The sequence below is a fragment of the Ascaphus truei genome, chromosome 2, assembly GCF_040206685.1.
Source record: "Ascaphus truei isolate aAscTru1 chromosome 2, aAscTru1.hap1, whole genome shotgun sequence".
Lineage (NCBI taxonomy): Eukaryota > Metazoa > Chordata > Amphibia > Anura > Ascaphidae > Ascaphus > Ascaphus truei.
Genome location: NC_134484.1, coordinates 72,358,223 through 72,373,414, shown reverse-complemented (window position 1 = coordinate 72,373,414; position 15,192 = coordinate 72,358,223). Strand labels below are relative to the sequence as shown.

Sequence of the window (15,192 nt, the reverse complement as noted above, 5' to 3'; positions counted from 1 at the left end):
CATCACGCCAACCGGAGCGGTAACATCTGCTACATTTGTAGTTAACAGCTGTTCTCATTGGTGCTTTACCGTTAGTTTGTACAATGCTTTCATTTCCCTGTCAAGCGGCGCCATTGTACGCAGCGAGTTGCCATCCGCAATTTCAAAAACATTGTCCGTTTCGCCTCCAAGAATGATTTCTTTAGAACTGGTACTGCTCACAATAAACTGATAATAAAAAAAAATACAAAATAGTATTAACATTTCTCAGAGTGATACTCAAGATTTAAGTATAATAGCTGATTATCTCAGGAACCAGGTAAGGACTGCAGTTTGAAGTGCCATGGATCAAATAGCCCTAAGGAATACTCTTCACTTACCAAGATATCCAAAAAGCATCCTCGCAAGGTCATAATAAGAGTTATTTTCTGGCAATGCCCACAGCGCTAAACATAGAATTCTCCATACAGCGAATCCCTGCCCTAGAGAGCTTAAACACGCAGTGCCATGCAGCTGACCACAAAACAACCTTTTGTAATTGGCGGCGGCGGCGCATAAATCTAACCAAACTAAAAGCAAAAATGTAGCTGCTTTTGTTCATCTGCTAATTAATTACAAGTGTCATTTATTTGAGGCCTCTGAATCGGGGAGTGTTTGGCAATCAAGTGTTTTCTTCTCCCACCCTCGCCTTATCAGTGATTCAATCAAGATAAAGAAAGAGAGTCTTTACGGGCGCAAACTTGTGTTGAACACACAGTGACATTGGACAAAAGGCAGTAGGAAGTCACACCCCTCCCAAGTCTTATCTCCAGTTTACAGTTTACTAAACTATCTTTACAGAATGATTTTAAAATACTTATGGGTGTCAGCCTGGGGGGGAAATGGTATCAATCACGCAGATGTGAACCCTTAAACATGTCATTGACATTAACGCACTATGGTCCTAGGGAAGGATTGCCCATTTAAAACCGAATTTTTCAGTGCCTGAGGAATACCTAGAAACAATGCCCCTTGCAGACCCATTACCAGAACACCTTCCTACTGTCTCTGTGCGTTCTTCCTACTTATCAATTAGATTGTAAGCTCTTCGGGGCAGGTACTCCTTTTCCTAAATGTCATTTTTATGTCCGAGGCGCTTATTCCCATTATGTGTTAGTTAATCACGTGTATTACTGATGTGAAGCGCTATGTACATTAATGGCGCTATATAAATAAAGATATACATACATTCATTAGCTGAGATTGGGAGTCAAGCAGAATCACCCACTCCAAAGGCAGTAGTACCATTACCACTTTATTACTCCTTCTTACCTTAAGAACTCTTTATTAAATATAGATACAGCTATCAAAACAGTAGCTTAGATGCTAAAATCTATTATCCTCATTTAATAACAAAGTGCCAACATATTCTGTGGAACAGCACAGTCTGTGTGAAAGAGCACAGGAGGAAGATATGGGCATTTCCTCAATGCAATGCATGTGGAAAAAGTGTAACTAGATTTGACAAATTAAACAAAGGAATTGCTTTTAATTGGATGTTTTATTTTATATGTGTAGTGCTTTTTCACAATCGTATTGCGCAAGGAAACTTTGATACTGTACGTGCTCTGTAATATGAATGCAATAATTGTACTGAGGTAAATGTACTGTAGGCGGGATTTCAAGAGAAGCGGATTACATTCCTTTCCGGAATCCAAATAGAAGATGTGGTGCCAAGGGAAGGAAACAGAAGAAGGTGGCAGGTGAGCAAACATATAAAGACTCTTCATTTATTCTCTCGGGATCCACACCCCATTGCATTGTCCAGTTATACCAGGCAAGAACAGCAATGACACACCCAGATTGTATAAGACCAATAAAAGAGTGGCTGGCATTGAAAAGCTTGCACAATCTTCACAGCCATAAACGCTTGAGTTTATTTTTTTTTTAAGAATATTTTTTTGTATGTGTTAAGGTAACACCGTGGGTCAGTCACTGGATGAAAAGTCAGGAAATGACAGGTTATTGCTCTGTGCTCCCCAGTTATATCAGTGACACTCATTGCCCAACCCAACACTCATATCTGAACACAGGTACAGTATCTCAGAATAAGGCAGTTTCTCTAGGATCCAAAAACATGCCCTTAAAAGTAATTCTCCAGAAAACATTCCCTTGATTTGCTAAGGGTAAAAATCACACAGTGTCACGTGGACATGAAAGGCAACACACTTCTTCCCAAAGGAGCGAGGCAATGCATACCCTGCAACGGCACCTATTTAGCAGGAACTGTACCTATTTCATGCCCTGTACTGTACCGGTTAAAACCAGGAGTACCTACTGTATTGTACCTATTTCTGCCTATATCTGAGAGCCAGGGCCGCAGACAGATTTCCCGGGGCCCAGGAATACAGTTCTGACCGCCCCCCCTTCCACCCCTCCCCCCCCAAAAAACTTCCCACCCCGCAATGCAAAAAACTTCCGACCACCAAATACATGTAAAGAAATTCCCCACCCCTGCAAATATATACTACCTCCCCCACCCCCCCCCCCCCCCCAAATACATACAAAAAACGCACCTACCCAACACATATTAAAAAAAATACATATACCCCACCCATACATATACATACATATACATATATATATATATATATGCAATACATATAAAAACCACTCAAATACATCTAAAAAAAGACCCCAATACATCTAAAAAAATACTCCAATGCATCTAAAAAAATACCCCAATACATCTACAAAAGACTCCAATACATCTAAAAAAAATAAAACAATACATATAAAAAAACAACCCTCCCAAAACATATAAAAAATACCTCAACCCATTTAAAAATACCCCCAAGCCCCCCAATACATATAAAAATACCCCCAATACATATCAAAATATCCCCAAGCCCCCCAACACATATACAAATACCCCCAAGCCCCCCAATACATATACAAATACCCCCAAGCCCCCCAATACATATACAAATATCCCCAACATATATAAAAATACACCCAAGCCCCCCAATTCATATACAAATACCCCTAATACATATAAAAATACCCCCAAGCCCCCCAATATATATATACAATACCCACAATACATATAAAAATAGCCCCAAGCCCCCCAATATATATATAAAAATACCCCCAATACATATAAAAATACCCCCAAGCCCCCCAACACATATACAAATACCCCCAAGCCCCCCAATACATATACAAATTCCCCCATGTCCCCAATACATATAACAATACCCCCAAGCCCCCCAATATATATATACAATACCCACAATACATATAAAAATAGCCCCAAGCCCCCCAATATATATATAAAAATACCCCCAATACATATAAAAATACCCCCAAGCCCCCCAACACATATACAAATACCCCCAAGCCCCCCAATACATATACACATTCCCCCATGTCCCCAATACATATAACAATACCCCCAAGCCCCCCAATACATATACAAATTCCCCCATGTCCCCAATACATATACAAATACCTCCAAGCCCCCCAATACATATAAAAATTCCCCCAAGCCCCCATTACATATAACAATCCCCCCAATCCCCCAATACATATAAAAATATCCCCAAACCCCCCAATACATATAAAAATACAGACTTACCTTGGGTCAAGCCGGTATCTGCGGGGCTCCGCTGGCTGGGGGGGGTCTGGCCGGCCGGCGCTACAAATTTCCCCCGACCTCTGGCCAGGCCTTGCTGCCGGTCACGGCCGGGCCCCGACTCTCAGCTGCCTGCAGTACCTTTCCTCTCTCTGTCCCACGCCGCCGAGCTTCCACTGCCGGCACGTGACAGGGCTCTGACGTCAGCGCGGCACGCCGGAAGCTGGGCCAAGCTTACTTCTGGTGCGCTGATGTCGGAGCCCTGTCGTGCACCGGCAGTGGAAGCTCAGCAGCGTGGGACAGAGAGAGGAAAAGTCCTGCAGGCAGCTGAGAGCCGGGGCCCGGCCGTGACCGGCAGCAAGGCCTAGCCAGAGGTCGGGGAAAATTTGCAGCGCCTGCAGGTCGGCCAGCACCCCCCTGTCAGCGGGCCTGGGACACCAGCCCCGGCTTCCCCCCCCCCCAGCCCCCTCTCGGCGGCCCTGCTGAGAGCAGAGGAGTATTCCACTGCCTGTCTCTCATTGGTTAAGGCTCAGACCCTTCAGCTAGTTACAGCAGTTTGAGGATTGATGACTGATTTGATAAGTGATCGGCAGGTTATAGGGAAATAATCACAACTTGTATTTTATGTCATTATTAGTACATACAACTGCAGTAAAACAAGAAATGTATGTGTTTTCTTCATAAAATTAATAGCATGTGTTACGGTGCCTTCAACGTGGAATATAGGAGCTTGCAAGCCCCAGTATTTCACACTGACGGAGGAACTAAAGTGTACTTATTTTCATGTGCCCAATGTTGGAGGGTCTGGCAATGTGACGTATGTCTGAACTGCAGTTGACGATGGAGTTAATGTAGCAGATGAGACCCAAAAGGCTGAAACAGCTGTCTGTGAGTAGGTTCACTGGCTATGCACTTCTTTAACCCCGGCTGTGCTGAAATAGCCGTGTAATGCGGCAGGCATAAGCTTATAGGGGTTTATGTTAAAATGATTTAGAAGCAAAAAGTGACACTGAGTTCTCATTTGCATGCCGTTTCCCAGAATCCCTGGCTCCAGTGGAAGCATTGTATGCTAAGAGATAATGGGGAAAGGCATGTTTGTGGACCTGTCTGAGACATGTGAATGTGCATTTGTATTTTCTATACATTTAATACAAACACAGAGAAAATTATCCTGTCACAACAAAGCTCTTTTTTCACCTTATTTACTTTAACACAACACCTCTAATAATGTAAAGATTTATTTGCACCACACTAAATGGTTAGATTAAAAATCTAGTACAATGTCTCTCTGGCAGGAAGTATTAAATCATTGTGCAGTATTGAATTGTTTTAACCCTCTGGTTGCCAGGATGGCCGCGGCACCAGATTGCCACAGACCCTCCAGTAAACCACAATCACACGACTGCTTTTCAGAGCTGTCACATACTTCCGGAGTCACTTAACCCTTAAGCCATTCTCTTCTTCCATTTCCCCGCATTACAGATTTCGCTTAGATAATGAGCACTCTAAGCATGATGTAGCCCCTATATCCTGGCAGCCCTGGAGTGCCGGACCCCATAATGTAGTGGCTATGTCTTGGGGCAACCCAAAGGGTTAAAGGAAATGTACACTGAATGGTTTACCTTATATAAAAGGGTTATTCCATGATTTCCTTCTTTGATCTTGAGATCCATGTTTCTAAGAGGTCCCTGTTCTTCTAACTGTCCTGTTACTAATGTCTGAAACAAAAGAATGTTGGTTATTCCAAGAAAAGTTACATGAATGGTTATCACAAATGCAAACTTCAATGGCTACTTACTAATCTTTCATACTGTACATTGTGTCAGACCTTCAAAAAGAACATCTATGTTACTGATTTATTGCATGTACGAAGTGATACCAAATTAATTATATGTGCATGGCAGCGTCTCTTAACAAACAAAAAAATATCATCTGCAATAGATATTTACTTTTGGAGCCCCCATGAATCCTTTTTATCCAAAGTTTATAACACCAGTATTCAATAATCTTTAAAATCAAAATCAAAATTTTTTTTGGTAACGGTTTAGAAAACAATTTACCCTATCACAGTGGGAATATTAATTAGGTGTACAGGGGAGGAGGCCTTGAGGTTTGCATGTATTTTTAAAGGAGTTCCACAGTTACTAACAGTATAAAAACCATTGGCTTAGGAAATTGCAGATGTACAGTACAGTTCTGACCTGTATCTGCCATCATGTTGTGGGATCATGTGGTAAGTGCGCACCGCGTCAGTAGCATAACACATTTATGCAGCTTGTAGTTTTATGTAGCAGTTGCCCACAATGCTTTTCTATGTCATGGTGCTCCGGGAAGCCAAAGACGTATCACAGGGGTAATGCAAAAAAGGAGGTATAGTTAATTTTCTGGGGAATATGATATCATTGTTTCTTATTATATCCTCCTTTCCAGCTTCCACGAACTCTTTCTGTACTGAGTTTCAGAAACCCCCATCACTGGAGACGTGGAATTAAACATGGAAACAAATCATTTAATTCTGAAAATTTTGTTTCTAAAATTATCCCCTTGGGATTTCTCGCTCACAATAACGTGGAAAAACAGCTGTCAGGACGTTCTTGTTTCAATCCCTTGTGCTTTCATTGTGTCCATCACTGTATTTATATCTATTTGATTATCATCCCCATCTCTCTGCCATCTTAGTCTACTTATAGTCTTTTCATATAACTCCCATGCGGTACATAAAGTTATAGGGGGAGTTAGACAGCTGCTACTTGATTCCAGATCGGAAAAAAAAACAATCCAGACCGGAGCTGGGGGAAAAAAAACTAGCTGTCAAATTGTGATGGACAAGTTTGTTACCGGACTCCAGGATCCTGAAAAGAGTCAATCTGCCGCAGGCGTCAAGAGCGCAAATGTTTGGAATCATAAATAGAAGCATGGAAATAAATGAAAACGTACAATAATGTCAATTTCTAAAACGACCACCCACCCACCACTTAAATACTGTGTATTGTTTTGGTCACATCAATTCAAACCAGTCATAGTGAACTGGAGAACGTTTATAGAAGGCAAGAAGGGTGATAATGTTGTTGAAGGTTTAATGTTGGAGGAAAGGATAAAAGCATGAAGCCTGGAAAGGAGGAGGCCTACGGGAGAAATTTGGTGCACACAATCATGACTGCACGAAGAAGGTGCATGTATATAATACAAGGACATTTTCAGTAGTGAATACTATAACAAATATTAGACAATGTTATTTCACTCAACTCACAATCAGCCATTGACACTGGATGTTGTACAGTAACTGAGGCTCAAAAGAGGTTTACACATATTCATGGATGCAAAATACAGTACAGTATATGAATGCCGATAAGCAAATCCAGTGTCCATGATTTCAGTCAATGTACACCTCCAAATACTGGAACAATGGATTAGATAACAGAGAGTATCTCGAGGTTATAGATGTATGTTCTCCATTCTCATCAGACTTCCAGTGCTGCCAGGTTACTGGACTTGAAGGATCATTTGATGTGTCCTAGATTTGGCCTCTCAGTACTGGTTACTATGCTTAACTTGACACCCTCTACAATTCAATTTGTCGTTTTGTTCTCCAATGCAACTACAACACACATCACTGCGATATGCTCAAAGAACTAGATTGGTCATCACTAGAGTCTAGGCGCAAACTTACCTTTAAATTCTTTATGGGCAAGCTACCCAGCTACCTGAACAAGCTCCTCACCCCTACCACATGCAGCACTTATCACCTGAGATCTTACTCCAAAAGACTGTTCATGATCCCAAGGCTCAACAAAGTATCCGGACGTTCCTCCTTCTCCTACCATGCACCCCAAAACTGGAACATACCAGAGACTCTCACATCCACCACCAGTTTAAGCTCTTTCAAATCTAAGGCTGTCTCACACTTTAACTGGTCTGTAACTGTTTCATACGCCCATAATATATATTTTCTTTAACTATGCACGCAATGTCTTGTATATAATGTATACCCTGTTCATTTATGTAACTGTATTTGTAACCATGTATTATTTGTTTTACTCTGTGCCCAGGACATACTTGAAAATGAGAGGTAACTCTCAATGTATTACTTCCTGGTAAAATATTTTATAAATAAATAAATTATGTTAGTGGTACAGCAGTGGTTTTCAACCTTTTTTTGGTTAAGAAAGCCTAGAATTAGATTGTGAGATTCTTGGAACCCCCAACCCTCTCTCCCCCACCCATATTCATCTCTCCCCCGTTCATCCATCTCTCTTCCCCAGCCCCCTTCACCCTCCCCCTCTATCTGTTCTCCCCTTACACCCCTCCTCTTCCCCCCCTTACGCTCTCCCGTCCTTACACTCTCACACACACACTCTCCCCTTACTCACACACACTCTCCCCTTACTCTCACACACTCTCCCCTTATACTCTCACACATAGACACACACTCTCCCCTTACACACTCTCACATACACACACTATCCCATACACACACACTCCCCTTACCCACTTACACACTCATGCACACTCTCTCCCCTTACACACTCTCTCCATTACACACACACACACTCCCCTTACCCACTCACACATATTCCCTTTACCCACTCACACACACTCTCCCCTTACACACACACACACACACACACTCCCCTTACACACACATACACATACTGTGCACTCTCACACAAACACACTCACACACCCACACACACACACACTCACCACATTGAGACAAGATGCCGGCGGCCTTATTGAGGCTCCCCCTTCCCCCCAGACTGCAGCCCCCTCCCCCCCTCCCACTCCACCAGAAGTTGAACGTGACTCCTAGTGCTAACAGGAACAGGGAGAGGAAGGATCGCAGTAACCGGGTGGCTGCTGCTGAGCTGGGGAGCTGCCGGATCACTGCTGGTGGGGTGCCTCACCCCGCCAGGCCTGGTACAGCTGGGAGGGTTGTCCCAGCTCTCCCCCCCTGGCGGCCGCAGAGCCCCTGAGGGTGCTCACGGAACCCCGGTTGAAAATCACTGTGGTATAGGTTTACTTACAACTGACATTTTAATTGGCTTGGAAACAAAAGAACAACGAATAAAGCAATGGTGACATCTGCAGAACTTTTATATTGTTAAAGCTGGATTTGATTACATCCCTCATGTCTAGAATATATATGTTTACCGTAGCTACATAACATGAGATGAATGTATATATAATAATAATAATAATAATAATAATAATAATAATAGCATGTTCTTGTATAGTGCTGCTAGTTTTATGTAGTGCTTTACAGAGATATTTTGCGGGCATAGGTCCCTGCCCTGTGGAGCTTACAGTCTATGTTTTTGGTGCCAGGGAGATGGGGTGGCTTGCCCAGGGTTACAGGGAGCTGATGCTGGGAGTTGAGCCAGGTTCCCCCTGCTTTAAGCACTGTGCCAGTCAGTGTCTTTGCTCACTGAGCCGCTCATTCTCCCATAGGAGAAGAACATTCTTTCCTGTGATCTACTTTCAATCTGATTGCCAAGCCTGTAATACTCATAATACCCAACCTTATTTTTACTGCTCATTATGCCCTATGTAAAGATTCTGAGCAGGTCAAGTCTTCTCCTAGCACATTTTATGGCAGCCTGTCAACAACTACACTGCTGTAAGTAAACTTGACAGTATTGTACATTTACAAGGTTCAAAGTCTAGTGTTGGTATCAAGGCAACAAACTTATTCTTCTCTGCTCCCTAGTTGTGGCAGGCTGTAAAAATGTAAACGTATATTTACTTATTCCCAGTGATAAATCCCCACGCAGATAAGAGCGCAGCGGGGTTTTTTTTTTGCCTTGGATTCCATTTTCTCCCACTTCTCAAGTAAGGCAGTATATATTGTGTTCATGTAGCTGACCGATACTGTACTTTCGGGCAATGTATATTTTTTTGGCAGTCATACAATTACAAGTCAGTACTAACTTGACATACAATTAAAAAGAAAAGCTGGGCCAGCGGCAGTATTTTACCAACTAGTTATTTGCTCTGTGACCCTCTTAAAGTGCACTTACTGTTCAAGTGCTGCATATAGTTTATACAGCAATAATTTGCAAACCACTTTGGCAATTAAAGGGTTACCCAGGGAGAAAAAAAGTACACTCATTATTTGTAGAGAACACGCTCCTATACACAATGAATACGTCTGCATACGATCTTATTTGTTGATTTGCATACAAATAATGAACCTCCTAACCACCCAAAGCATTTATTTGCCTGATAGGTGACGGTTAAAAGATTAGTGAACAGCACTGAACAAAAGATAGGAACGTTTCAGGTATTTCGGATGGTTGTTTGTAAATGTATGTGTTTCTGTGCTCTAAAGGAGGACCACGATAATAAGAATAGTTGTTTCTTCTTGTATAGCACTGCTGGTTTTACGTAGTGCTTTACAGACACAATCCCTGCACTGTAGAGATTACAATCTATGTTTTTTGGTGCCTGAGGCACAGTGAAATAAGGTGACTTGCCCAAGGTCACAAGGAACTGACACCAGGAATTGAACCAGGTTCATTTGCTTCAAACTCAGTGTCAGGGTTAGTGTCTTTACTCACTGAGCCGCTCCTTCTCCTATAATAATATTACGATTAGACGATAATTATAACCTGATAGCATTGAGTTGTGGAAGTTGCATTCATCATTCTAAATTGTAGCTACAGTAGTGTCAATATGTGTTTTGTGTAATAGAGTTATTAAAGCACTGGGTTTGTAACTTAAAAAGTAGTGGTCCTCCCTCGCAGAGCAGGTGCAAGGGTATTTGGCACCCTAGACAAACCTCCAGCAATGCGCCCTCCATCCCCCAAAAAAATTATGGAATCTTTTGTATGTCAGATGGACTTGCCCGACACAATCCTCTCTCTCCCCCTCTCTCTCTCTCACTCCCCTCATTTCTTTACCCCGTCTCTCCCACTATCTCTCCCTCTCCCCACTCTCTTTCTCCCCCACTCGATCTCTCCCCACTCTCTCTCCTCTCTTTCTCTCTCTCCCTCCCACTCTCTCCCCTACTTTCTCTCTCCCCCTCTCTCTCCCTTCTCTTTCTCTCTCTCCCTCCCATTCTCTATCTCTCCCACTCTCTCCCTCACTCTCTCTCTGTCCCCCTCTCTCTCCCCCTCTCTTTCTCTCTCTCTCCCTCCCACTCTCTCTCTCTCTCCCCCCTCTCCCTCCCCCTCTCTCCCTCCCTTCTCTCTCTCCCGCCTCCCTCTCTCCTCCGCCCCTCTCTCTCCCAACCTCTCTCCCCCTTTCTCAGTCTCCCTCTTCTCTCTCAACCCCCTCCCCCCTCTCTCTCTCCCTCTCTCCTTCTTCGTCCCTCCAGCATGAAAATCTGATTACAAACTGGTGTGTGCAAGGGTTAATGGGATGAAAATAATATATCTACTAACCTCAAATGTCTCCATTTGTGCTAGTTGTGCCAGTAATAGATTTTTACATTTGTTTTGGCGCACTTAAATGGACTCTCCTAGTGTATCTATGTATATGGTATGTAATAAAAAATAATATTTCTATGTATGAAAAAAATAATTAAGTGTGCCAAAATCAGCCTTCAAGTTCACCATGGCATAGATCGTTAAGCGACGAGTTATCACAGAATGTGCGATGTACCAACATCATTTTTGTATTTGAAAGCAAAAATATAGGTGAACAAAATCTATTATTTTTGCTGTATGGCTATCATAAATAATATTACACTTATAATTTATATTTACGAACTCTGGTTATACATTTAAAAACACACATAATTCTGTTTTAATTTACATTGTACCAATCAGGAATCAACATCACGCAATGCATCAACATTAATTTCAAACAACAAATGATGCGTCGTGTATGAAGTCACATAACGCCCTTCACAAACATGACACACATGTCATGAATGTTTGTATTACTTTTTAGCACGGAAACAACAAATATGAACATAAAATGTTAATACATCCTATATCTCAACAACCATTGTTGAATTGAGCCGAAATGTAGCCAATAAAAAATAACCCCACAAATAAAGAGCTAATGAGACTTTACAGCAAAATCCATTAGTGCAAAATAAGTGACACACAAAAAAAATTCCAGAACGTACCTGTGTTTGAATAAGGAATAGCAGAATCACAAAGTCCCTGAGTTTTGGCATCTTGATCTGCTTCGTTGAAGCCCTTTGAAAAAATGGATATCAGTTCAGACATTTGCTGTAATATTCATTTGTACAATGATGACTAATGTCGTGGTCTGTAACCAATAGCGCAAAAGTCAACTGTTGACACATTGCACGCACTGTATAGTAGGTGTAAGAGTTGAACAAAGGGAGAGGCTACAGATTATCATAAGGGTTATGGGGAGCAAACAGAGAAGTGAATGAGAACATGTATGGAGAAGAGAGAACGAAACCACTGTACTGTATTTCATACTGTATATTCTGGCTGAACTGCTTGGTAATGACCGTCCCATAAACACTATATTCATTGGTACTAAATGTGGGGGAAACTCCACATTTTACCATTTTTTACATTCTTTACACCTATTAACCCTTATTTCATACCTTGTGTTCAATCAAAATAAAAACTCGTCACACATGTTGAGAACGTGTCTTCAAATTTTCTATGCACGTTTTTCACGTTTTTGTCTTAAATGTCTTTTTTTTTCTAACTTTTTCCAAAAGTTCACATTGCTCAGAATTTTGCTAGAATTTCAACATTTTTCCAGAAATTCAGTACAATGATGCCAGAATGTCAACATCATTTTGCCACTTTTGCCAGAAGTTAGCAAAAAGGGCAGTATATACATAAGGTCATGTGACCTTGCAGATTGAATTTTGATGCTTGGTGTATTTTTTCCCCGAAGCTGGACAACTTTCAGGAAACAAAATTGTGAAAAAAATAGGTAAACCACTCACCTGGTTCCTAATTTATATTTGTTTCAAAATGAAATATCTGATTTTGAAAAGTGACAGCATAGGTAAAATTATATATATATATATATATATATATATATATATATATATATATACCGTTATCAACAAAATATTAATTTGCTATGACATAATGTATTGTTTGAATATGTTATCCTTATTCTTTATGCCAAAAAGCATGTTGTATAAAAGAACATTCACAAATTGGATTTATGTTCTAAGAAATTAGTTTCCATTAGATCTGAGGATAGAATAATAATTCTAGACAATGAACAGTTCCTTACAACTCGGTGCCTCGTGTGTGCTGCATATAGAGCCTCGAGGATTACAATATGCGACTAGAAGAAAGACAATTTTTTCTTTATCACACTTTTGTTTTCCTGCTCCCCCCCCCCACCCAAATGGATTAAAGGTTACATCCCCGCATCAATTTAATTTCAAATGTCACTGTCACCTGACCCTACTGTATGACTATACATTTTAACAAAGGAAACAAAAATCGAAAAAAAAGTATAAGGGAATATATTAACGAAAATCTAGAAATAGAAATAAATCGAATAGAAAACACAAAGACAAATTGTTGAAATCAATGACACTTAAAAATATTTCCCCTGAACTTGGAGGGAAAGTCTGGAGACTCCAGACAAGAACCACTCCCTACAGATAGTAATGAACAAGACCTTTAATGCTTCCAACTCATTCCATGCCACTGCGTTCTTCAGCTCCTAGATGTTCATCTAAAATATGTTTTTCAACAGTGGTGCTTAACTCCAGTCCTCAAGGCACACACCCAGGTCGTGTTCTAAGGATATCCCTGCATCAGCACAGGTGGCTCAATCAGTGGCTCAGTCTTTGGCTGTGCTGAAGCTGGGATATCCTGAAAGCCTGACCAGGTGGAGGCCTTTGTGGACTGGAGTTGAGCACCCCTGTTTTTCCACACCGCATATAATTAACATGTAATATATTTTTACACGATTTCAGCTCACCTTTACTTAAAAATGTGTCTTCTCTAAAATCTTCGGGACCATTTGCTGACTGCCTTGGTATCTTCCGGATGCGAGGGTGCACTTTGTTTGCAGAGCTGATAATTTGACTTCTCGTCAAACATTATCTCATGCAATGATTGACTTCACTGTGAGATCAGGGAGGTGCTAGGAATATTACAATGGAACTGCCCCGGTAAAGTACTTTTTACAAGATATTATTACGCCATTTATAACACGAACAGGTAAAAAATTGTGTAAAGCATAAGCACTGTGATGTAAAGGTGTTTTATGAACCTTAAGCAGCAATCTCACATTTTCAGGGACTTATCGTTTTTTTTTTTTTTTACTATTGGAACAAAGTGATTCCTATACTGTATGACTGCAGCAGTCATGTATCTGTGATAAACAAATATATACATATAAAAAAAAAGACATTCATGCCCCCTTTAACCAATCAGTAAGACCGTCAGTGGAAAGTGTATTTGGAATCCATATGTATTCCAGCAGTGTTCCAATGATGGCGCCATCTCTGATGGCTGATTGGCTCGCCAAGAAGAAAGTTGCCAGCAATCTGCAAAGTGTGTTGGTACTGGGCGGCACTGAGTACAATTTTGTTACATATATGGTCAGAGAGTCACTTTTAACATATGCCATTTTCTTTCAGTAGATTCTCCCTTTCAGTTTTGTAGTATAAACACAGGCGTCTACAAAACTTTATCCACTGCAACCAATCGCTGTACTACTACTTTCTTAATGCTACTTTGACTAATGATTGCCAGATGTCTCTGGGTGTTTAATAATTACGGAACTTAGGGTTCCTCTAGTTTATGACTAATGTGTCATTGTGAGATCCACTGTGGTTGAAATAACAAAGAAAAAAGTGTGGTTTGCTACGTTAGCAATCCCTCTAGCCAATTAGGCAAGGGATGGCCATGACCAGGGTGCAAGCCCACCCCTCACCTCACTGGGGTCTCTGGGTCGCCATTACTGGGGGAAGTGCTATGAAGGGGCTTTAAAGCGCAGGCATTCAGTCGGCTGTATCGAATTTCCCACCCACCCATCCCTTTTTAGAATGCAGTCGGGGCAGGTACTCTGCCTTTGGCCACTCGTATGTTAACGGGTAGAGAGAACGTTATTATTGTGGAGCTGCTGAACTATACCGCCTGTAAACATTGTTAACATGTACATTGTATTTTACAGAGCAAAGTTGAGACTTCCCAAAGGAATAAAAAGGACTGAAGTTCCTAATGGAGGGGTCAGTTTGATCAGTTTTCCACTGTCGCGGCGGCAGTTTGGGGGGTAAGTGATTGTCCTTCCCAGACGGGGCTCGGGGCTGATAAAGCCCAGGGGTAGTTGTAATTGGACGGGGTCAACTGAACGTGACTCCCGGGAACCCACTTGCGACAACGGCCGGCTCATGGGGGCTCGGCTGGATACGGGGGCAGCAGGCCAAGGCCTGGCTGACCCCCTTCACTTAACCCATTAAGCGAGCACCCTGGCAGGGACTAGCTGTTAGTCTATTATTGTTTAATACACTAAGCCGCGTCCTTTTATACCTTCAAACCGAGTCTGTCGTTACTTGTCTGTTATATGTGGGTATTGGTTAGCAAGGGGAGGGGGACACTCGCAACCTCCCTGGTCAAGGGTTTAGCTGAAATGTCAAGGTCACTAATGGTTTTAGAAGCCTTTTCTAACGAAAGGAGAAAGAGGACACA

General features: G+C 41.7%; 1 protein-coding gene across 2 annotated transcripts in view; it reads right to left on the bottom strand.

Annotated features, from left to right (window-relative positions):
- Nucleotides 1–13,632, bottom strand: part of CDH17 (cadherin 17) — a 100,014-nt gene extending 86,382 nt beyond the window's left edge. The window contains exons 1-4 of one of the 2 annotated variants that reach the window (XM_075582716.1): nucleotides 13,478–13,632; nucleotides 11,667–11,739; nucleotides 5,215–5,310; nucleotides 70–207 (exon numbers count right to left, since the gene is read on the bottom strand). In XM_075582716.1, coding sequence (XP_075438831.1) covers nucleotides 70–207; nucleotides 5,215–5,310; nucleotides 11,667–11,717 — 285 coding nt within the window. In that variant the 5' untranslated portion in view covers nucleotides 11,718–11,739; nucleotides 13,478–13,632. Of the gene's footprint in view, nucleotides 1–69; nucleotides 208–5,214; nucleotides 5,311–11,666; nucleotides 11,740–13,171; nucleotides 13,197–13,477 lie in introns of those variants that run through there. The other variant, XM_075582717.1, reaches the window with a different exon arrangement.
- Between the last annotated feature and the right edge of the window lie 1,560 nt (nucleotides 13,633–15,192).